Source organism: Euleptes europaea, chromosome 11, assembly GCF_029931775.1.
Source record: "Euleptes europaea isolate rEulEur1 chromosome 11, rEulEur1.hap1, whole genome shotgun sequence".
In the NCBI taxonomy this organism is placed as follows: domain Eukaryota; kingdom Metazoa; phylum Chordata; class Lepidosauria; order Squamata; family Sphaerodactylidae; genus Euleptes; species Euleptes europaea.
The window spans coordinates 58,648,961-58,671,815 of record NC_079322.1 but is presented as its reverse complement, the minus strand read 5'-3'; the positions used below and the strand labels follow the sequence as shown (position 1 = coordinate 58,671,815).

Below are 22,855 nucleotides of genomic sequence, written 5' to 3'. Positions count from 1 at the left end.
TGTATAAATGAGTGTATATGCAACTGTCTGTGCATAAAAACATACATTTTGTATTTTCATTGGAACATGATGTGCAAAACAATTCTCATGTAGTATGGTCCTAGAAGGGCAGAACTATGTAACATGACTGAATGTAGTGAAGGGATTCATACTTGTGAGAATATATGGAGGCGTAAAGGTGAATATACTGGACACTGGGTGGATCCAAAAATGTGCTTCTGCTCACCGAAGTATCTTCCATCGATGGAAGGACTGTTCCTATGTCTAGAAGAAGGTTCTCCATTAATGGAAGACTCCTTATGAAAAGAAGAGTCCTCCATGAGTGGAAGGGCAACTCTGGATGCAACCCATAATGTCTTGGATCCTAATAGCAGTCAATATTTTGCAATATGCTCTCCTGCTAATGGTCATTTTTTTTCTGGTATCAGTTTGAACACATGAAGCTGCCTTATACTGAATCAGACCCTTGGTCCATCAAAATCAGTATTGACTACTCAGACCGGCAGCAGCTCCCCAGGGATTCAGATAGAGGTCTTTCATATCAACTACTTGCCAAGTCCCTTTAACTGGAGATGCCGGGGATTGAACCTGGGACCTTCTGCATACCAAGCAGATGCTCTATCACTGAGCCACAGCCCAGTTGTTTTTTTCTTGGTTTCCATATTACTCTGTAGCCTTTTCTTATATATACATGAAAAGGCTATATGTGACTGCAGTATCTATAATACATATATATATTTGTATAAATATTTATGATAAATATATTTGCTTTGAAAATGATAGGCTTGGTAACGATATGCGATGCCAAGACAACAACATCAATTCATTTATAACCAAGGCCGACATGCTCATTTTAGCATAAGAAATAGTTCCATTTTCACACAAATCTGCATTTTATAGCTGACAGGGCAGCAAATTTTGAAGGCCAAATGATAAAAAGAATAACTTTGACTCCATAAAGAATACAAATTGTAACACCTGGGTGCTTCTATCATTCTTAACAGGTATGAAACAGTTGTTAACACCAGGAAGATGATGCTTGTTTTTGTGTCAATGTATTCATGTCAGAAAAATAACCCAATAAATCAAGTCATCCTTTTAACATCAAGTCATCTGAATGCATAATAGCAAGGAATACCATGGGTAAGAGGACATGATAAATATCTTTGCCCAAGTTTATTTTCCTTTTTTTGTGTGTAATATTTTCATCTGCTATAATTGCCAAATAAGGTTTATTATTTGTTTATTACGGTATCTTCTAGGTTTGATATTTTGTTTATACCCCACCTTCCTCCCTAATGGGGACTCAAAGCGGCTTACATTGTTCTTCTCTTCCTCCACCTTAGCCTCGCAGGTTAAGGCTGAGTATGTGTGACTAGCCCAAGGTCACATGAACACATGAAACTGCCTTATACTGAATCAGACCCTTGGCCCATCAAAGTCAGTATTGTCTACTCAGACTGGCAGCGGCTCTCCAGGGTCTCAGGCAAGGGTCTTTCACATCACCTACTTGCCTAGTCCCTTTAACTGGAGATGCCGGGGATTGAACCTGGGACCTTCTGCATGCCAAGCAGATGCTCTGCCACTGAGCCACAGCCCCTCCCATGGCAGTGTGGGGATCTGAACTTTGGTATTCCAGATCCTTATCCAACCACTACACCACACAGGTTTCTGAACAGCCCCTCCACAAATGATTGATCCACACATAAGGAAATCTACAATATGGTCAAAGCAGCACATCAAACTTAGAAAGAAACAGGGCAATGGAGTAAAAATTTCCAAGCGCGTTTATATTGTTGGGATACCCCATATCTATATGAGACAAGCACACTTTGGGATGGAAACATACACCAGTACAATCAGACACACTGTGAGTAAGATCCCAGATAATCTCAAGGAACAACTCTGTCCATGCTACCTCTCTGAACCTCTTTCTTGCCAAGGGGAAGTCCATTAAAAAATTCCTTATCATTTGCCAATAGGAAGCATAAGTATAGGACCATGTGGGAAGGTTTCAGTTCCCCCAGTCCTATGGACCAGGCTAAACGGTCGCTATTGTGAAGGACTTTGTAAGTACTCAGCTTTGCCAATCCAGGCATGTTCTCTTGGGTTTTCACACAACATCACACCATATGCACATCCAAACAAAGCCCTACATAATGTTGCTCTTCCTTACCTTGTCTCAGTCTCTTTGGGTATCACAGCTGTTCCATAGCCGAACGCTTTCTTTTCAGGTGTTGATGGAACTACCTCAGCCATGCCAGCAAACCCCACTGCATTTCGTGGCTTTCCTTCCACAAACACAGGAGTTCCTGGGTCTTTTTTAAGGGACTGGCGACTAGGCGATGACCTGTCAAGGTGAAGAGTGTGAGGAGACACTTGGGTGTTGTGATGGGCGTAGATATCTATCATTCGCATGTCGGTTCCTCGGTGAGGAGAGGCAGGAGGTGTTTTGGAGCCCAGAGTCGGCAAGTGACTGTCTGGGTATTTCCTTGATTTTTGCCGGTACAGCGATTGCTCCATAATTTCGGGCTGCATAGAAGGATTACAGTAAGTGCTTGATGACCTCATGGTGCTACGGTGGTAAGCAATGACATGGTCGGGGACATCAAGAGGGTGCCCTGTGTGCGAAGCCGCAATGCTCATCCTACCCTCGTGGTACAAGTATGGGTCGGCGTAGAGTCCCTCATTCCGAAAAAGAGTCAGGTTTTTGCCGCTCAGGTCCTCGTCGGGTTTCACATCCCTCCTTTCCAAAATGGCACTAGGGCTTGGCGAGATGGGTCTGGATGCCGCCATGTTCGAAAGCCGGTCCCTGGGGATTGTGGCATTGCCAGGACCACTGACTGGCCTGGCAGTGCCATAGGGGATCCTGGATGGAGAAGGGGGCATTGAATGGGTTACTGGAGTAGCAGGGGGAGAGGTCGGAAGCGCGTGTGGAGGATGCATGCCAGATCCTGGCCGAGAAGCATTTGGAAAGATGTCTCTCTGCATCTGCAATATAAAGAAACCCAGTTAAGACCCATTGTTCTGGGTTAGCATAGTCACAACTCCAGTGATACAGAAGTATTCTTTCCCCCAAACAATACAGCCATTTAAACTACAAGACTTGTCACTTATTTAAAGAAGACAAGAAATTGGCTCTGAGTTCCAATAATTCAGATACTTTCCTAGACATCATTAGTAACTATAATTTATTACAGTATGTTATATACTGAAATTTATTATTATATATGCATTATCATCATCTATATTATTTGCATCAGAGGACTCCAGTCAATGGATAATATGTAACTATTTTGATAATTCTACAAAGAGAAATGTATGAAGAAGGTCCCAGATGCAACTGTTGGCATCCCCAGATAAAAAGGGACCAGGCAGTAGATGATGTGAAAGACCTCTATCTGAGACCCTGGAGAGCTGCTGCCAGTCTGAGTGGACAATACTGATTTTGATGGATCAGTGATCTGATTCAGTATAAGGCAGCTTCATGTGCAGAAAGCGAGGGGCAAATCACACAATTTTACTGATGCAGAATTGAAATGCAGAGAAGTACATTGTGATTCCAAGCGTGAACTGCAGATGATGCAGAAAAATCCACATTTGGATTGTAATACATTGATTAAAGGAGGATGACCAGCAATTTAGATGTTGTGAAAACCTACATTCATGTCAGATCAGTTTTGTCCACTGAACCCTCCCAAACAGGGGACCTAGTCACCAAAATATACACACATACCTTATGCAAATATCATAAGGATTAAATTGGTAGAATATGTTTATACCTTTCTTCCAGGGAGCCGAAGGAACATGACGGTCCCTGCCGGTCTCCCATTGGGGTTCCGACCAGATCTGGAACTGTTCACCAAACTTGCTATATCATGTACCTTCAGATCACACCTTGAGACCACTGACATATTTCTTTGCGGAAGGTGGAGGGTGAGGGGGGGGATTCAGTGATAACGGAGCATTCTTGTAGACATTCAGCACACAAACCTCAAATCCTTAGCACTTCACTCAGTAATTCTGGAATCAGATTCAAAACAGCCCAGTTCCAACTCATGCAAAAATCATACCAAGTTAAACCCCCAAGAAATCCAGGTCACTCAAGAAGTGTTTCACATGAGATTGAGATTGCAACTTGTCACGGTTTTGACTTTGGCCAAGGGTGTTACAAAGTGTGTAGCAATCAAAGGTAGTCTGCGTTGCTACCAAAGCAGTCGTCTTGTTTGTGGGCTTCCTAGAGGCACCTGGTTGGGCCACTGTGTGAACAGACTGTTGGACTTGATGGACCTTGGTCTGACCCAGCAGGGCCTTTCTCGTGTTCTTATGTTCCCCACCCACCAGCTGATTTTCATCAGGATGACAATTCTCATGCCAGAGTACACAGAGGGATGTAAGTGGAGCCGCCAGTCTCCACAGGACTCTTCTTATGCCTAGAGGTTCAAGGGGGGGATTGTAGCCTCAAGCACTGGAGAGGGGCAGGGACAGGAAGTAACTAGAAACAACAAAAATAATTAGAAAATAAGGTTTGTCAGGGGCCCAAACTACCACAAAGAAATCAACATGTACAAAGAACCACAATATACTCATTAAAGAGCACTAATCCTGGTTTTTTAAGGCGTTTCTATGTGCTTAGTACATTTGTTTGCAAATCAAAGTTAGTACCCTGAGACTGTTTTTACTTTACATTCTCAAGCTTACATTTAAAATATATCAGATGTATAACTAAAACACATTACTTACGAATAGGCCTTTTTAAATAGCAAAATCCTAACATAAACTTTCTCCAAGGGGTGCTTCACTCAAGATCACAATACATCTTGCATGGAGTGATCACATTGTGATCATATAGGCATATAGCTCAGGAGTAACCCAATAGCTGCCACTTCTTGCTGGGAGAATTCAGTTCACTACAGTAACCTGAAATGAACCCAAGCTTGCAACCACGTGTGCATGCATATACTGCCGTCAAGTCATAGCCAATTTCTGGCAATCCCAGCAAGGAGCTTTCAAAGCAAGTGAGAAGCAGAGGTGGTTTGCCATTGCACTCCTCTGCGGAGGTTTCCTAGGAGGTCTCCCCTTTAAGTACTGATCCTGCTTAGCCTCCGAGATCTGACAAGATTGGGCTATACCATACTGCCTTAAACCCCACAAATGATAAAGGGTGAGACTGTAGCTTTAAGAAACAGATGCACTCAGTGACCATTGCTAGGCAACCACAACAGTATTATCAAGCCTTCCTTTCTGTCAAAAAAAGACAGTGGGAGGGGGCAGGGCCTTTTCCAGGGCTGTTTTGGCCTTTGAGGGAGGACTCATCGGTGCAAAGCCTGATAGCATCCACTGAGCGACTTGCTACCATGTGAACTGCATGACTAACCCAGGCTCAGCTGCTTGCTACTGTTCAACAGCAGCCACCCCATGAAAGACAGTGTGCTGGAGTGGTTAAAATTTCAGACTAGGATCTTGGAGATGCAGGCTTGAATCACCGCTCTCCCATGGAAGCTCACTGGGTGACCTCGGGCAAGTCATGCATTCTCAGCCTAACCTATCTCACGGGGTTGTTGTGAAGATGAAATGGAGAAGAGGATGCTTTAAAACACTTTGAGCCCCCATTGTAGAGAAATGCAGGATATAAATGAAGAAAACAAATAATAAACACAGCTGAAGACTGTGGGGGCAGATGAAAGGAAGGTTGGTGGGTGGGTGGGAAGGAGAGAAGGAAGCAGGGAAAGGTGAAGATATGGGAGCTGCCAGGAGGAGGGAAAGAGGAAATAGTGTGGGGAGGGGATACAGGGGAAAGCAAGGAGCTCCCAGCAAGTCGTTACAGGTTCCCCACTGCACAAAACAACTGAGCCTGATGGCTGGCAGCCTGCGACTCTGCCAGAGTTTTCCTGGCTGTTGGGGGAACGAAGGAGGGAAAAGGTGAAGACAGGGCAAAACTTTAGAACTCCCTCCCCAAGGAGATTCATCTGTCTCCCTCTGTCAGTGTCTTTCACCAGCAGGTGAAGAATTTCTTCTTTCATCCGGCATTCCCACAATAATGGTTAGTGGCCCTCCTTTTAGTGTGGTTTGTTTATGTGTTTCGAATGGAATTTTATATTTTAACTGTATTTTAATTGTGTAAATGTTTTAGTATTTTCATGTTCGCTGCCTTGTGGACCTGATTAGCTGGAGAGACAGCATTAAAAAAATGTTTTAAATAAGTAAATAAATAGAGGCAGGTTGGCTGGTGGGTATGAGGGATTGAAGGAGGCAAAAATAAAAGTGAAAAGCTATGGGAGCTGCCAGAGAAGGGAAAGAGGAAATAGTGGGGGACAGGAAACGGAACCCCCCCCGTGCCAATCCTGGTGGGTCCCTCGCTTGTTATTAACTATTCCCCAAATGTCGTCTTCAGCTATAATCACAGAAATCCAAAGCTACAGTGTTGCATACTACATAGAGCATCAGACTATTTATTTTTAATTCCATTGCTTTTTTTTTTGGTGCCCAATCCAATCCTTATGTATGCATGCTCGGATCAGGTGTGTCTCTTAAGCGCACTCTCTAATCCACATAAATTTAGTAGCTCTGCTATGCTGAATGTCCCACCAGGAAAACAAATCAGACCCCCTCACAGTTTATTTCCCTACTGCAATGCTTTCATTTCATTCCGAAAGTCAAGGAAATCTGAACGTCCCTAGCCACAGAGAAAGAACCTTCTTGCCTCCAAAACACAGCAATTCATAATTTTATTATCTATGTCAGCATGCACATGAAGGCATATTTCCCAAATATTCCTTTCAGGGACAAATCTTTTAACTATGCTAAACTGCTGTCTCTCAGACCCGTGTATTAATGCCTTTAGTTATTAGATGTTGCTAAAACAAATAATATAATCCCCTGTATGGGTTGAAAACATACACAGACGCAGGAGAAACTGCAAGCCAAGTCAACACAGTCCTCCCGCCAAAGTTTTTCGTTTGGAAATAGTAAACGCCACTTACATTAATGCAATCACCACATGTCTTTTGCTTTCCAAGTTTTAAAGGCTCACGGAAGAACGATACATTTTCTTATGTCCTCCTTCTTGGGAGAAGATTTCATTCGTTCTTCAGAAGGCTCTTTGGTCCTTCTGCTTGCTTCCCTCAATCCTCTAAACAGTGCTGCTTCGATAGGCTCAAGCACTTTCCCACATGACAAGATTCTCCTCCCCTTGGAAATCGGTCACCAAATAACACCCCCACCGCTGGCATGTCATCCTGTCACAAACTGTGCAAAATACCAGCCTGTACATTTGCTACTGAACAAGCCACGTGTATAGCAAGGAGATAAACTTGGGGAAAAAAACACAGCCCTGGAGAATCTTCCCAAGCGGGAGTGAAACAAGCAACAAGCAAGCAGGATAAAAAGATTACAAAACAGCAACTCCACTCCCAAACTACGCAGTATCTCCACATTCATGGCATGAACAATAAGCCCAAGGTCTCAAATTGCTTATGTTTCAATAAACGCAAGAAGCCAGAAGCCTCAAGAAAAACCTCACAGCCCATTTTATCAGAACAGCTTTCAAAAACAAAACAGCCTGGTTTGCTTGCAACCAAGGAAGTGGGAAACCATCGCCTGCACAAACTAGAGGCCTGTCTACTAATTAACTAGCTACCTTTGCTGCTTTGCCAAGCTGAACTTTGGGCAGCCATCATAAATCAATTCTGCTGCTATCTGCAGAATGTTACACAAGCAATTAAGCTGGGTTGGGGAAAAAAGTAAAATAAAAAAAAGCAAGCGTTAACACATTTATTTTGAACAATAGCTGAGTCACCCTCTTCCTTTATAAGGAAAGCCCTTGCTGTGCAAATACACACACACACACACTTTTAAAACATAACAGAATCAGCCAATGGAACTCATTCTCACAAGATGTGACTGTAAGCATGAGTGGCCTAAAAAATATGAGATTAATAATACAATGAGAACAGTCTCCTGCATCTCTGGCTAATAACCACTGATGGCCAAAATCAAGACCTCTGTTTTCAGATTCTAGATTAGGGATCCCCAGCGAGGTGCCCATGAGTGCCATGGCGCCCACCAACACCTTTTCTGGCACCTGTCAAGTGTTTTTAGGAAGTGGGAGGGGCCAAGTAGGGCTTTTGCCCAGCAAGGCTTCCGATTGGCTGTTGGAGATTTGATTGGCTGTGCAGATTTTTAAAAATGTTGCTTTGGCAGCAGCTGCCATCGCAGCACAAGGATCTTCACTGGGTTACTGAAGTTAAGCTTTGACAAATGTGCCTGCAGGTTCAGAAAGGCTGGGGGGCCCTGGTCTGGATACTCTGTAATTAGAAAATGGTTGGGATTAACTCTGGGATAGGTTTCATCCCTATGTCCTGCTTGGGAATCATCCCCAGTCGTGGAATGCTAAATCAGATGGACTAGTCGCCTGTTCCAGGATCACCATTCATCTGTTTTCACTGGCTGGGCATATACATTTTTCTTAACATCACAGAGGCAACAAGTTTGTTCCATTCACTCATCATACCAGTGGTTCGCCACTGTTTGTTTAAAATTAGCTGCTTGTCATTATAATAAGGAGTTTATGGATTCCTTAGGAGTAAAAGGGCCAGGGTAAAGCAATGAAAAATGTGCCAGCTTTTCTAGCATACTGCAGGAGTCACCAACCTTTTTTTTTTTAAGTAGAGCTACTTCTGAATAATGAAAAACTTCCCAAGCTACTTCCCCCATCAGCCAGTTACCAAGTCTTAGGACAGTTCTGTCCTAGAAACAGAACTAGGAAGAGCACACAAAAAATGAAGCAATCAGCAAACAACAGGTATGGGTAAAAAAAAAAAAAAAGGGTAAAGGTCCCCTGTGCAAGCACCTGGCCATTCCTAACCCATGGGGTGACGTCACATCCCGACGTTTACTAGGCAGACTTTGTTTATGGGGTGGTTTGCCAGTGCCTTCCCCAGTCATCTTCCCTTTACCCCCAGCAAGCTGGGTACTCATTTGACCGACCTCGGAAGGATGGAAGGCTGAGTCAACCTTGAGCCTGCTACCTGAAACCAACTTCCGTCAAGATCGAACTCGGGTCGTGAGCAGAGCTTGGACTGCAGTACTGCAGCTTACCACACTGCGCCATGGGGCTATCAGCTAAGAACGGGTGTGGGTGGCCCCATTTAAATCACGTTGTAATGGGTACATTCAGACTGATCCTGAGGGATGTAGATAGGATTCTTGGGGTCCTGAAGGGCACCACTGCCTCTTATGGCTTGTAAAATCTTGTCAGAAAGAAACTGGGATTCCAATAATAAACTGAACTCAGACAGAGGGCATCTTTCCTAACATTCTGAAGAAGACTGTTATTATACCTCTGTTAAAGAAGGCTTCTTTACCCAGTTATGATCCTAATAGTTATACACTGGTGTCCAAGTTACAATTGGGTGGATAGTGGCAGAACAACTCCAGGTACTCCTGGATGACATAACCACCCTTGCCCCCATTTCAATCGGGATTCAGGCCTGGCTTTGGATCAGAGGGGGAATTAGTGGACCTGGTTGACAGTTTCCATTGACAAACGGATGGGAGAACATTTCTATTGATTTTGATGGATTTGACAGCAGTACTTGGCTTGGTAGACCATTTGATTCTGCTGATCCAGTGTGAGCATGGTGTCAGTTTGAGTGATGTACCACTTCAGTAGTTTCAATCATTTCTGTTGTATCCGGCACAGAGAATGGCTGTTGGGGATGCCGAGATGGCTCCCTGGGAGTTAAGTGTAGAATGCCCCAGGGGCTGATCCTATCGCCCATGCTTTTTAACACCTATGTTAAACCTCTTAAATGAAATTGTACAAAGATTTGGGATAGGGTATCATCAATATGCTGATGACACCCAGCTCTATATTTCATTAACGAAGCAACCAGAGGGTGTTGTCTCTGCCTGGGGCATTGCCTGGATGCTGTGATTAAGTGGCTAATCAGAATCTAGACAAGACTAAGGTGAGTACTATCACAAATGGCTTCATACAGTTGCTTGGATAAATTGTTAGGGACAGTGGTCTGTACTACTGTGTATAATTTGCTGTGGGTTGGCTCCCATTGTGTGACTTTGCACCATTTAATCAAGAAGAAGAAGAAGAAGAAGGAGAAGAAGAGTTGGTTTTTATATGCCGGCTTTCTCTGCTACTTAAGGAAGAATCAAACTGGCTTACAATTACCTTCCCTCTCCCTCCCCACAACAGACACCTTGTGAGGTAGGTGGGGCTGAGAGAGTTCGGAGAGAACTGTGACTAGCCCAAGGTCACCCAGCTGGCTTCATGAGTAGGAGCGGGGAAACAAACCCGGTTCACCAGATTAGAGTCCGCCGCTCATGTGAGGAGTGGGGGATCAAACCCAGCTATCCAGGTTAGAGTCCACCACTCCTACATCACGCTGGCTCTCTTAATGGCACAAGACATTAAAACCTCCACCATAATCACAGCTTTTCTTCCCAACAACTCTATCCTCCCTGCTCCCAGTGCAGTCCAGGTGCTCCACTTTTCTTGTTTTTAATGTTTATTGTATATATAGGGAGCTGATTTATTCTGAATTGGCCCACAGGAGAATGCAGGAGTTAAACATGCCATCTTTTGTACACAAAGAGTAAGGTGCTTTTTCACTGAGCCATAGCCTCCTCTTAAGCACTGTGATTATATTCAGCAGCAGCCCATTGAAGACCATTCAGATAGTACACAGATATCAAACTGAAACTGAAATAAATTACTTGGCCACGCAATGAGTTTCTTTCTAAGAATTAAGCTCAGGGCCAGTTACGTTGTCTAGCTCGTGTTTCCATTACAGTCTGATGAGGAAACACACTAGGTTGGTCAGAAATGGCCGCTTTGGCAATTGGACTCTATGGCATTAAAGTCCCTCCTCAAACCCTGCCCTCCTCAGGCTCTGCCCTAAAACCTCCTGCCGCTGGCAAAGAGGGACCTGGCAACCCTACTTAATCCAGCCCTGCACCTCTTCAGACTTGCTTTCTTCATCTCTGGCTGGGAAAAGGTGGCATGATTATTTTTGTTAATGGCTTATCTGTTTTCCCTTTGTAATAAGCGGAGAATTTTCTCTTTTTCATTCTGGGTTTCCATTTAATAAAAGAACGGCCGAGCATTGTGCTGTTCAGACAATGGCTGTTTGTTTGTTTTTTAACACAGCAGATTGTAAGAATAGTTAACCAAACTGCAATGCTTCAAGGGGAGTAATGAAGATATTTGCAGAGGAGGGACAAAATGAGGTCAGTAATGTGAAGTGTTTGGTGTAGAATTCAATATCTGATTTATATGGACATTATTTCCTGACTGGTGGCCCATTCCCCTCAAAGCCTGAGGTACTTGTAATCCTTCATAATGGAGTCCTACCCCTTCCATTGGCTGTCTCTATGCGTGTCGATGTGGACGACACAGAGGGAGAAGGCCTTGTTTTCAGTATTAGTGCATTCAAAACTAGTTAATAGGAACTAATTAAATTCCGGATATTGCAGGGCAAGATAGACAGGGCTTGAGGGCTCCTGATAAAGTAATTAAAATGGCGGGGGATGCTTGAATGGTTTGTATGTATTATCAGAACTGTGAGATTGAATTACAGTCGCAGCAGCCATCAACTCATGCATTATTTATAACCACTGTGTCATAATATGTTTTAAAAAACAAAACGAGATTAATTCTGTAAATTGTATTTTTAAAAAATCTGTCTGAATGTCAGCCTCGGAACTCATTTTGGGTGGGGCTTTCAGAATCAGGAGCTTGTGAAAGTACGCCTCAGTTTCAGCAAAGTGAGTTTATCTTTCCTGACACTGATTGACTGTAGTGAGCACCATCTTGACTGGAGAGAAGTACTGGCACCAAAATTCAATAATACTGGCATTTGGGTTGAAAACCACTATTCCATCACCTCTAAATACTGCCCCCAAAACATCTAGCAACTTCCCTGAACTTTGCAGTGCTTTAATCAGATACACTGTATATTCATCTAGGCAGATTTTACTGTTTTCACACCGCCGTAGTGATTATTGACAAAGGTTTGAAAATTCCAGAGGAAACACAGAAGCCATTCAGGCAGGACTAGGGTTGCCAAGTCCAGGTTGGTAAATTCCTGGAGATTTGGGGATGGAGTCTAGAGAGTGCAGTTGGGCTGGAGCTTAGCAGAGATGGATGTCCATCCTCTGAAGCTGCCATTTTCTCCATGGGAATTGATCTCTTTTGTTTGGAGACCAAATTTCCAGGAGATCTACAGGCCCTACCTGGAAGCTGGTAACCTAGGAAGAACAGATTGCATGAATGGGGCCTGCTCATGTAGACATTTACTCATGTAAGCCTCAATTTATATGCAGGCTCCCATGTGTGATGAAGATGTACCATCCAACATTTCAGTGATGAAATAGGACAGATTTACCCTACTTCCCACACCAAGAATCACTGCCTACAACTTCACATATGCACTGGGGTGCCAACTTCGAGGTAGTACTGGAGATCTCCTGCTATTAGAACTGATCTCCAGCTGATAGAGATCAGTTCACCTGGAGAAAATGGCCACTTTGGGAATTGGACTCTATGGCACGGAAGTCCCTCCCCTTCCCAAACCCTGCCCTCCTCAGGCTCCGCCCCCCAAAACCTCCCACCGGTATCGAAGAAGGACCTGGCAACCCTGCATATGCACACTCATGCCTGTGCACATATCCTATTTACAAATTGCTGAAGGCTATAACTCAAGTCTTCTGCATGCTTTACTCTGCAGCAGCATTGCCACCATGTATTTAAAAGCCACACGAGTGCTTGTTCTTTGATTAATCATCTATTCGGAAAATGTAATTGTCCTACAATATGCTGTTGTTCAGTGCTTTCATGTACAGCTGAGCTATTGCAGTTTGTGAAACATTAGTCTGGATAAAGCTTTAGGGTTGGATCCTGTGACTTCTGCTAAGCTGGATCATATGACTAAAGCCTTGAAGGGAGAAATACTTCCTCCAGTGGAAAATGACTTTTTCTGATGGAGAAAGTCATCCTCTGAAGGCAAAAAGTCTTTCTTGGTGAAGGAAATCTTTCTCTGTTAGAGGACGTCTTGGAGGGAAGGAGTTGGAGAATCCAGCCCTTAGTGTTCAAGCGCACGTGTAGTTCAAAATTTATACATCCAATTTATCCATTCAGAGATTTAACTTCTAAAAACCCTGAGACTGGAAGCTGCAACCTAAAGCATGACAAAAACAACGCAGGGGAACCAGTCTAACAACATTTTAACAAGCCATCCACAAAGGCAACAATAGGGGCAGTGACTGACCAGATACAGACACCAGAAAATCGGGGACTCAGTGAGTCCCCTACTGCGTGGGGACAAGGAGAATGCATGGACGAAGAGCGTGGGAGCCTGCCGTTCATTCCTCGCCATCACTGCAGATCAGGATGATGCATGTAGCAGCCCTTAGTGGTTATCGGATGAGGTATTCCTTTCTGTTCCATTTTTTTGTTGTTCAAATCTGTCTGCTGGTATATGAAAGCTTGACCCACATATCCCGACATGGAGGTCTGATCTGATTTGACCTGACATAGCCTGACCCCTCTTCTGCGCTGGGGCAAAATCACACTGATTGAGGATGGTGACAGACGAACTCTCGTTGCCATGGTGACGGCCGCGCACTCGCCAGCATTTGGGGAGTGTGTCGCTGACCCTTTTGCCGCTCCTCTGCTAGAACGCGAGGCAGCTGCTCCTCGTGACCCGCAACAAATAATTAGAGGCAATGCTGTGTGTTGCCACTTTCTACAGGCTCATTTGTGGGGAGGTGAATGAGAGAAACAACGCTGGCGTTTCTGCTGCTGGAGAGGTGGCTAAGAGTCTTCTGGTTCAGGTTATTTATTTAGGTTATTGCTTTTATATCCTGCTTTTCTTCCATCTGCAACACAAGGTACCCGACTTAGAGTTGTCAAGAGGTTTCCCATCCACTGGCCACAAAACACAGATCTTGAGCAAAACTGCTGTATCATAGATACACTGGGCTTTCGGAGTAGCCTGTGGAGACCCTGACTTGGCAGAAATAGGATTTGGGTTGTAGATCCTACCAGAAGTCTAAAACAACAGAACTGAAGAAAAGCATAAGTGAGAGCCAGGGTGGTGTAGTGGTTAAGAGCGGTGGTTTGGAGCGGTGGACTCTAATCTGGAGAACCGGGTTTGCTTCCCCACTCCTCCACATGAAGCCAGCTGTGTGACCTTCGGCTAGTCACAGCACCTCTTAGAGCTCTCTCAGCCCCACCTACTCACACGCATAGAGACAGCAAATGGAAGGGGTAGGACACCGTTCTGAAGGATTACAAGTACCTCAGGCTTTGTGAGGAATGGGCCACCAGTCAGGAAATAATGTCCATATAAATCAGATATTGAATTCTACACCAAACACTTCACATTACTGACCTCATTTTGTCCCTCCTCTGCAAATATCTTCATTACTCCCCTTGAAGCATTGCAGTTGGGTACTAATTATTCTCTTTTAACTATTCTTACAATCTGCTGTGTTAAAAAACAAACAAACAGCCATTGTCTGAACAGCACAACGCTCTGCCGTTCTTTTGTTGACTGGAAACCCAGAATGAAAAAGAGAAAATTCTCCGCTTATTACAAAGGGAAAACAGATAAGCCATTAACAAAAATAATCATGCCACCTTTTCCCAGCCAGAGATGAAGAAAGCAACTCTGAAGAGGTGCAGGGCTGGATTAAGTAGGGTTGCCAGGTCCCTCTTCGCCAGCGGCAGGAGGTTTTAGGGCAGAGCCTGAGGAGGGCAGGGTTTGGGGAGGGACTTTAATGCCATAGAGTCCAACTGCCAAAGCGGCCATTTCTGACCAACCTAGTGTGTTTCCTCATCAGACTGCAATGGAAACACGAGCTAGACAATGTAACTGGCCCTGAGCTTAATTCTTAGAAAGAAACTCATTGCGTGGCCAAGTAATTTATTTCAGTTTCAGTTTGATATCTGTACACTATCTGAATGGTCTTCAATGGGCTGCTGCTGAATATAATCACAGTGCTTAAGAGGCGGCTATGGCTCAGTGAAAAAGCACCTTACTCTTTGTGTACAAAAGATGGCATGTTTAACTCCTGGATTCTCCTGTGGGCCAATTCAGAATAAATCAGCTCCCTATATATACAATAAACATTAAAAACAAGAAAAGTGGAGCACCGGGACTGCACTGGGAGCGGGGAGGATAGAGTTGTTGGGAAGAAAAGCTGTGATTATGGTGGAGGTTTTAATGTCTTGTGCCATTAGAGAGCCAGCGTGATGTAGGAGCGGTGGACTCTAACCTGGAGAGCTGGGTTTGATCCCCCACTCCTCACATGAGCGGCAGACTCTAATCTGGTGAACCGGGTTTGTTTCCCCGCTCCTACTCATGAAGCCAGCTGGGTGACCTTGGGCTAGTCACAGTTCTCTCCGAACTCTCTCAGCCCCACCTACCTCACAAGGTGTTTGTTGTGGGGAGGGGAAGGGAAGGTGATTGAAAGCTGCTTTGAGACTCCTTAAAGGTAGAGAAAAGCGGGGTATAAAAACAACTCTTCTTCATCATCCATGTGAAGATTCTGACACACAGTTCAGAGTCTTGGGAATTTTGGCAAGCTTACCCTAGACTTTTACTTGGCAAAGCATGAAAGCATCAGAAGCATGCTAGGGAGAGAGGCAGACATGGATACTGCTGTTAGAATCAGCTGTGAAACTCACAGCCTTAACTTGTTGCCATATTAAACTTGTCTGGGCTTCGGAAACACTGAGAAGATGGCTTCCAATAGCCCGGCATATTTCCATGAACTGAGAAGTTTTAAATCCAGAGAAACAGAGATGCCACATGTATGTGGGAGAGGAAGTGCTTTTTTCCTGCCTCGGACAGCAGGATTGGGTGCCTGTTTTCCTCTGATGCTTCTGTCAATTTGTACTCTGTGCATAGTACTACTGCTGAATGAGCAGGTTCACAGGGTCCTGCTGGATCCTTGTCTATGGTTGGAGGCTCAGGTCTCCTTCATGGCATGCAGCACTTTTCATCAGCTTTGGCTAACATGCCAGGATTTCTTGAAAAGCATGACTTGACCACTGTGAGCCATGCTATGATTGCAACCAGGCTAGACTACTGCAATGTATGTGGGGCTTCCTTTGAAAACTACTTCCTTTTAAAATTATCCAGAAACATCAACTGGCTAAAGCTGCAGCAGCCATACTATTTTAGGGAGTTGGATATCACCAAAGTGCTTAAAGATCTGCACTGGCTGCCCATTTGTTGTCAGTCACAAGTCAAAGTGCTGGTTCTTACCTTTCAGGCCCTAAATGGTTTGAAGGACCACCTCCCCTTATACTGTCCAGCCCACCAGCTAAAATCTACAACACAAGTCCTGTTGTCTGCGCTGCTGCCTTCAGTGTGGAGGTGGGTAATGACTAGAGACAGGGCATTTTCAGTGTTGGCACCTTGCCTTTGGAATGCCCTCCCTTTGAGGCTCACCTTACTGTCCTTTAGGCAACAGGCCAAAACATTTCTTTTTACCTAGACTCTTAACTGAGGGGTTCCATCATTTAAAGCTGGTTTTGCTCTGCTTCTAGCCCGAAGACTATTTAATAACAGTTTATGCTGTTTTTAAGGCACTAGGTTATTTGAATGGCTTGTTTTAAAATACTTCTTATGTTGCTTTTATGATTTATTAGTATTGTCTTTATTTTGTAAGCATCCTTGAACAGGACAGGTGGTATATACATATTCTAATCAATCAATAAAAGCATCACATTTGTAAACAATGGACCATGTCATTCAAAACGACTGCAGGGAATGCCAAAGAATCCAGGCCAGGTGTGGCAGTAGCCCAGGGGCATTCTATGGGGCAGCACCTAGCCACATGTTTACTGTTAGCAAACAGATGCTAGCTAGCCTATGGACCTATGATTTTTTCTGTTATCAAAACTGGTAATCTGCTGTTTGAAATATTAGCACATAAAACCAGTAAATGTTGGACAAAATTATTTTTTTTTAAAAAAAGATCCTGCCTGTAGGTGTAGACCATTTATGCAGGGCTCTTTCCCCGCAGTCATCCCCGACTGCTTCGGGGCTTCGTTTTGATCATGCATGCCTTTCCTGACCGTCAGAGGTCGCCTCGTGCTCCCCGCGCGTTTCCGCACATTTTGCCCACATTTTCCGGATTCTGGCTAAAATAGCATCTAGCACTTCCTAAAAGCTTCTGGAGGAAGAGGCAACACTTTATGATTCAAGGAGCAGGCCAAATTCTGGTTCTGTGAGGCAGAGTTTAGGAACTGCTGCCAAACTATTCAGCAAATGTACTATACAATCTACCGTGGGGATGGCCAGCCAGTTTAGATAATGGATCAGGGGAGGAATGTGTCGGCAATGTAGTGTCAACACCAAATTCAAACATCAGTTTTAAAGAAAAACAACTATTGTTTAAGCAAGGAGATTGTGTCTCGGTGCCCAGGTCTCCTGTCACCTTGACATCCCGTTTCAAGAACAAAGAATGTAGCAAATAATCTGGGGTATAAAATGTATGCACACATATGTGAGTAAGAATAAACGCTTCAAACCAGCCATGAAGTAGAGACATGGTCATCTTTAAGAGCAGGGGCAGTAAATGAGCTTGTTTACTTGAGAACATACTTCAAGATAATAGATTCTAAACTCACTACATTCCCAGGTTTGACATGACTTGGGGCCAAACAGGAGGCTGTAGGCAAGCTGAAAGAAGATAAATTCTGAGAGAAACAAGGGCTCTGGTGGACCCATCATGCTCATTTGTAGATAAATCAGCCTGATAACAACTGCAAGTTTGCTATTTTGAGGGGCGAGAGTAGGACACAGAGCTTCACAGAAGAAGACATATTCCAGCGACCATCGAGCTGACCTCCAAAATGACAGCCGCATCTGAAGTTACATCTGATGTCATTACATCAATGTTCCCCCACCTCAACCAGCAGCAGCCAATGATGTGAAAATACAGTGTAATGACAACAGGATGCAAAGTTAAGCTGTATTATACATAGCGGAAGGGGAGAACTCAACATGGTGGTTGCCATTTCGGGGACAGTCCTATATTTCTTTAAACACGTGAATTGGATCCAAGACCACCTCAATGACAACCATCTGGTGTTTGGTGTTCCTGTAAACAATGGCTGCCATTTGAGGACAACAACCTGAGACACCGATCAACACCAGGTGTTCAAGTAGGGCCTAAAAGTTCAATCAAGATGTATTTACTTTTCTCTGCCAGTCTCAAAATAGAAGGCATTTTCTTCCTTCAAATCAACATGATGACGTCTTGAAATGTCCTGACAAAAGCCAAGAGTCTCTCATCTCCTCTATCCATCCCACCTGTCAGCAGAGGAGGAAAGAAGCACCTATTTTTTTCCCTCTGTTCCTTTCTCCTGTCTCTTTATCTGTATGTGTTCATTCACATTCGCCTCAGCAAAAGGTTACCAGTTTAAGTCAAGATGAGAGACCCTTTATTTATCGTGTTTGCATCCTATCCTTCCTACAAAGAACAGAATGCCGACTGGGATATAACCCCATGTTATCTTTCACGGCAACTCTGTAAGGTAAAAATAAACAAGGAATCTTAAAGACTGACAAACTGTAGCTGCCTTGGGGGCCTTGACTGGGCAGAAAGGAGACATACGAATGTTGTTAATTTTATTATAGAGTACATTTTTGTAGATTAGAGCCCACCTTGTCAGATTCATGCATTAGGTGCATTGATTTGCCTGAAGCCTCTCAGCAAGAATTTACATTTGGGAAGGACTTTGAACATGTAGCAGATTTATAACCTTCCCACAATTCAGGCCCATTTAATTCCAAACTAGCATTTGTACCGTTAACACAAATATAACATCAGCAAGGAATAAAGCTGGTTTTGCATACAGGCAATTTTTTGTTACAAGAATTAAATAAAATCCAGAGTTTAGAGAGTGAATGTTTTGGGTGGTGAGGGTGAAGTTAAAAAGCTGTGAAATTCACAGCCAACCACCCACAAGTGCAAATTTGAATGCGATCTCTCCAGGACGAGGAACAAACAAAATTTGACTTAAGTGTTTTAACTTATAAGTGACTTGCAAATAACACATAATAAAGCTTTAGTTCCTGTTGGGCACAGAAGGCAGGGTGTGTGGAGATGATCACTCTCCCCCTGGGAAAACAGAGGAGGACAATGCTTTTCCTACATGTCAAATCTAAGTGCAGCAGTGGAGAAATTCATATGGGCAGCAGATGTGGGCACTACGGGAACCTCTCCCAACTGGAAATGTTGAAACAGATGTTCTACATGCACTTGTGGCTAAGTCAATGTGCAATTTGCCAATCCAACTCGCAACAGTGACAGGAAAACCTCAGAAGTCTGAAGAACTTAGATTCGGCCTCTTTGATGTCACATGTCTATCTGTTTGTGTGTCTAAAACATTTATATACCACTTTTCCATTCTACCCTTGAAGCAAAGTGCAGGAGAAACAAGAAAAACTCACTGTTTGCTCATCTTTCTGTGCTTACCCATGGCACTGTGGGAGCCACCTTCCATGGGGACTCTACCCATGCATCTCTTGAAACGGCATGAGGATGGGAGCAATCCTGTGCAGATAATGCCCCACCCAAATGCTTATGTCATTGCTAAATAATAGGAGCCGTGTGGGAAGAAGAAAAGCAACTCTCAGCTGTAGGATTGCCAGGTCCCTCTTCGCCACTGGCAGGAGGTTTTTGGGCTGGTGCCTGAGGAGGGCGGGGTTTGGGGAGGGGAGGGACTTCAATGCCATAGAGTCCAGTTGCCGAAGCGGCCATTTTCTCCAGGTGATCTCTATGGGCTGGTGATTTGTTGTAATAGAGATCAGTTCACCTGGAGAAAGTGGCCGCTTTAGCAACTGGACTCTATGGGTGATCTCTATGGGCTGGTGATTTGTTGTAATAGAGATCAGTTCACCTGGAGAAAGTGGCGCTTTGGCAATTGAACTCTATGGCATTGAAGTCCCTCCTCTCCCCAAACCACACCCTCCTCAGGCTCCACCCCAAAAACATCCCGCCAGTGGTGAAGAGGGACCTGGCAACCCTGCTGGTGCTGTACAGCCAATTTTGAAGCACGGCTGCAGTATTTATCCTAGAAATTGGTCAGAGTTATCAATTTAAAGGCACCCTTTCTATTAATCAGGTGACATGCTTTCAATACAAAAGTTAACTATTTTTTTAATACAAGTGATGATATAAAAAGATGGCATAGGGTTGCCAATCTCCTGATGGGCCCGGAGATCTCTAGGAATTGCAACAGCTCTCCAGAGTACATGCAACACTCACTCCCTTACTTATTTATTACATTTATTACTCCTACGGAGAAAATGGCTGCTTTGGAAGGTGGACTGCATGGCATTATACCCTACCGAGGTCCCTCCCCTCCCTAAATGCCACCCTCCTAGGCTCCACCCTCAAATCTCCAGGTACTTCTGAACCCAGAGTAAAAAAAAAGGTAAAGGTAAAGGTCCCCTGTGCAAGCACCGGGTCATTCCTGGCCCATGGGGTGATGTCACATCCTGATGTTCACTAGCAGACTTTGTTTGTGGGGTGGTTTGCCAGTGCCTTCCCCAGTCATCTTCTCTTTACCCCCAGCAAGCTGGGTACTTATTTTACCGACCTTGGAAGGATGAAAGGCTGAGTAAACCTTGAGCCGGCTACCTGAAACCAACTTCCGTTGGGATTGAACTCAGGTCATGAGCAGAGCTTGGACTGCCCAGAGTAAGCAACCTTAAAATGGCAATAGGTATTTTAGAAGAGATAGGAGAGGATGTTTCTTCTAAAATGGCACCTACTGTGACAAATGCAGGTATAAACAAAAGCAGTACTTTGTTTTATTCATATACAGATGTACAAATAATTAATCCATTCATTGATCAATCACCTAAAGCGCATACCATTTGTCAACTGAGATTTCTTTGATCGGATACTGCTAAGGGGCAGATAATGGGGCAGGGGTCCTAGACTGAACAGGCCTTGGTTCCATTTAAGACTGCCCTCAGCCCACGCTGTTTGGGGCTCCTATCAACCTGCCCTAAGTCTATGGGCAATCTGGCCTTTGTTTTGGTGGTCAGGATTAGAGCGCACTTACTTCCTCTAGCTATGTATCTTTGTTCCTTCATCCCATCCCTAAAACACTTTGCTACTCCTCCAGTTGTTTTTAGGGGACCTACTGCTGGTTTTCTCTTTATCCCCATGTATTCTTCCATTCTTCCCATTCGTTTTTTTTACAAAATTCTTCTCTGTATATGGTTTAAACTGTATTGTGTAAAAAGCTCAAGAAACACCACACACAATCATTACAGCCCAGTTTGGGTTACAGCACAGTGCCACAAACTGTTAACTCAATCCAGGCATTCCTTGCTCTCAGTCCTATACCCTTATTTGAAAACTGAGTCATACTTTGCCTCCACCCACCCACGCAATGCCTCTGTTTTGACCTGTAACTTTGCCTTCCCACCCATGTCTATGTTGTGCGTTTGGGATGAGTTAAGAGTTTGGGCTTCCTCGGTGACTGATTTCCTCCCTTCACCCCCCCCCCATTAGTTTACAATTCTTTTGCTATCATCTGCAGAAGATCTGTTTTCCGTGAAAACAGCTCCTCTGGCATGCTAAGGGAGGTCTGTTTGCGGTGCAGGGAATCTCAGCTGCCTTCTGGTTGAGCTGTATCAAAGGCACACGGAACACCATGTTCAAAACTCATGACCCGCGGTTGAGGTACAGGACGTTTTGCATACAAAAAAATAAATAAATAAACCACAGGCACAATGGTAATTAGGCTTACAGAAGAGCAATTGACATCAAAAGACTGTGTGTGTAACAGTTGTTGTTTTCTCCTGCCAAATGTAACGTAAGCTCACAAGCTATCTACCAGTACCAGCCTGCATAATTCTACCCCTGGTTGGCCAAGCAAGCGAGGCCGTCCTTACAGGCAGTCAATTTTTGCATCTATTTTTATTTTCAGAGAGTGCTTTCGGGTTTTTTTGTCTTCCACTGACAAAACAGAACAAGAAGGCAAACAAACAAACAAAAAAAGTTAAAAAAATAAGTTTGAGCCACCAATCTAAAAACAAGAATATTGTCGAAGGCTTTCACGGTCAGAGTTCATTGGTTCTTGTAGGTTATCCGGGCTGTGTAACCGTGGTCTTGGAATTTTCTTTCCTGACGTTTCGCCAGCAACTGTGGCAGGCATCTTCAGAGTAGTAACACTGAAGGACAGTGTCTCTGTCCTTCAGTGTTACTACTCTGAAGATGCCTGCCACAGTTGCTGGCGAAACGTCAGGAAAGAAAATTCCAAGACCACGGTTACACAGCCCGGATAACCTACAAGAACCAATAAAAACAAGAATGTTATGAGAACTTCCCATTAAACCTTCCCAGAGAACAGAGCACGAGCAGCAAAACCCTCAGCCACAATGAGTTGGACTGCTGTGGTTCCCAAAGTGGGCAGTATCACCCCCTGGGGGGCGGTGGGATTACCCAGGGGGGCATTAAGAGGGAAGGGAGCAGCAGGGGGCGCTAGAGGTGGGCCCCTTCGACTGTGTTGTTGGATAGGGTAGGGGGCGCTGGGGTTGAGTCTGTGGAACCAAGGGGGCGGTGGCCCCAAAGGTTTGGGAACCACTGAGTTAGAGGAATGGCAAACAGCAATATTATATATAAACACAGACCAAAATGGCACATTTCATTAGTAAAAATAGTGTGTGTCCCCCCCACTGTTTTCTAATAGATCTATACATTATTGCACACAATTTTGGATTTTAAAGTATGATTAATAGGGTTTTGCTAGTTCTTAACTTTCATGTCTGATTCTATTAATGAGATGATGGCCTGGGAT

The 22,855-nt window shown here is 44.2% G+C and overlaps 1 protein-coding gene across 1 annotated transcript in view; it reads right to left on the bottom strand.

The window, feature by feature from the left end:
• KIAA1217 (KIAA1217 ortholog) overlaps positions 1–22,855 on the bottom strand; it is a 452,893-nt gene that overhangs the window by 53,455 nt on the left and 376,583 nt on the right. Inside the window, exon 8 of the mRNA XM_056857670.1 lies at positions 2,177–2,991. Within this exon, the coding sequence (XP_056713648.1) occupies positions 2,177–2,991 (815 nt within the window). The remainder of the gene's footprint in view (positions 1–2,176; positions 2,992–22,855) is intronic.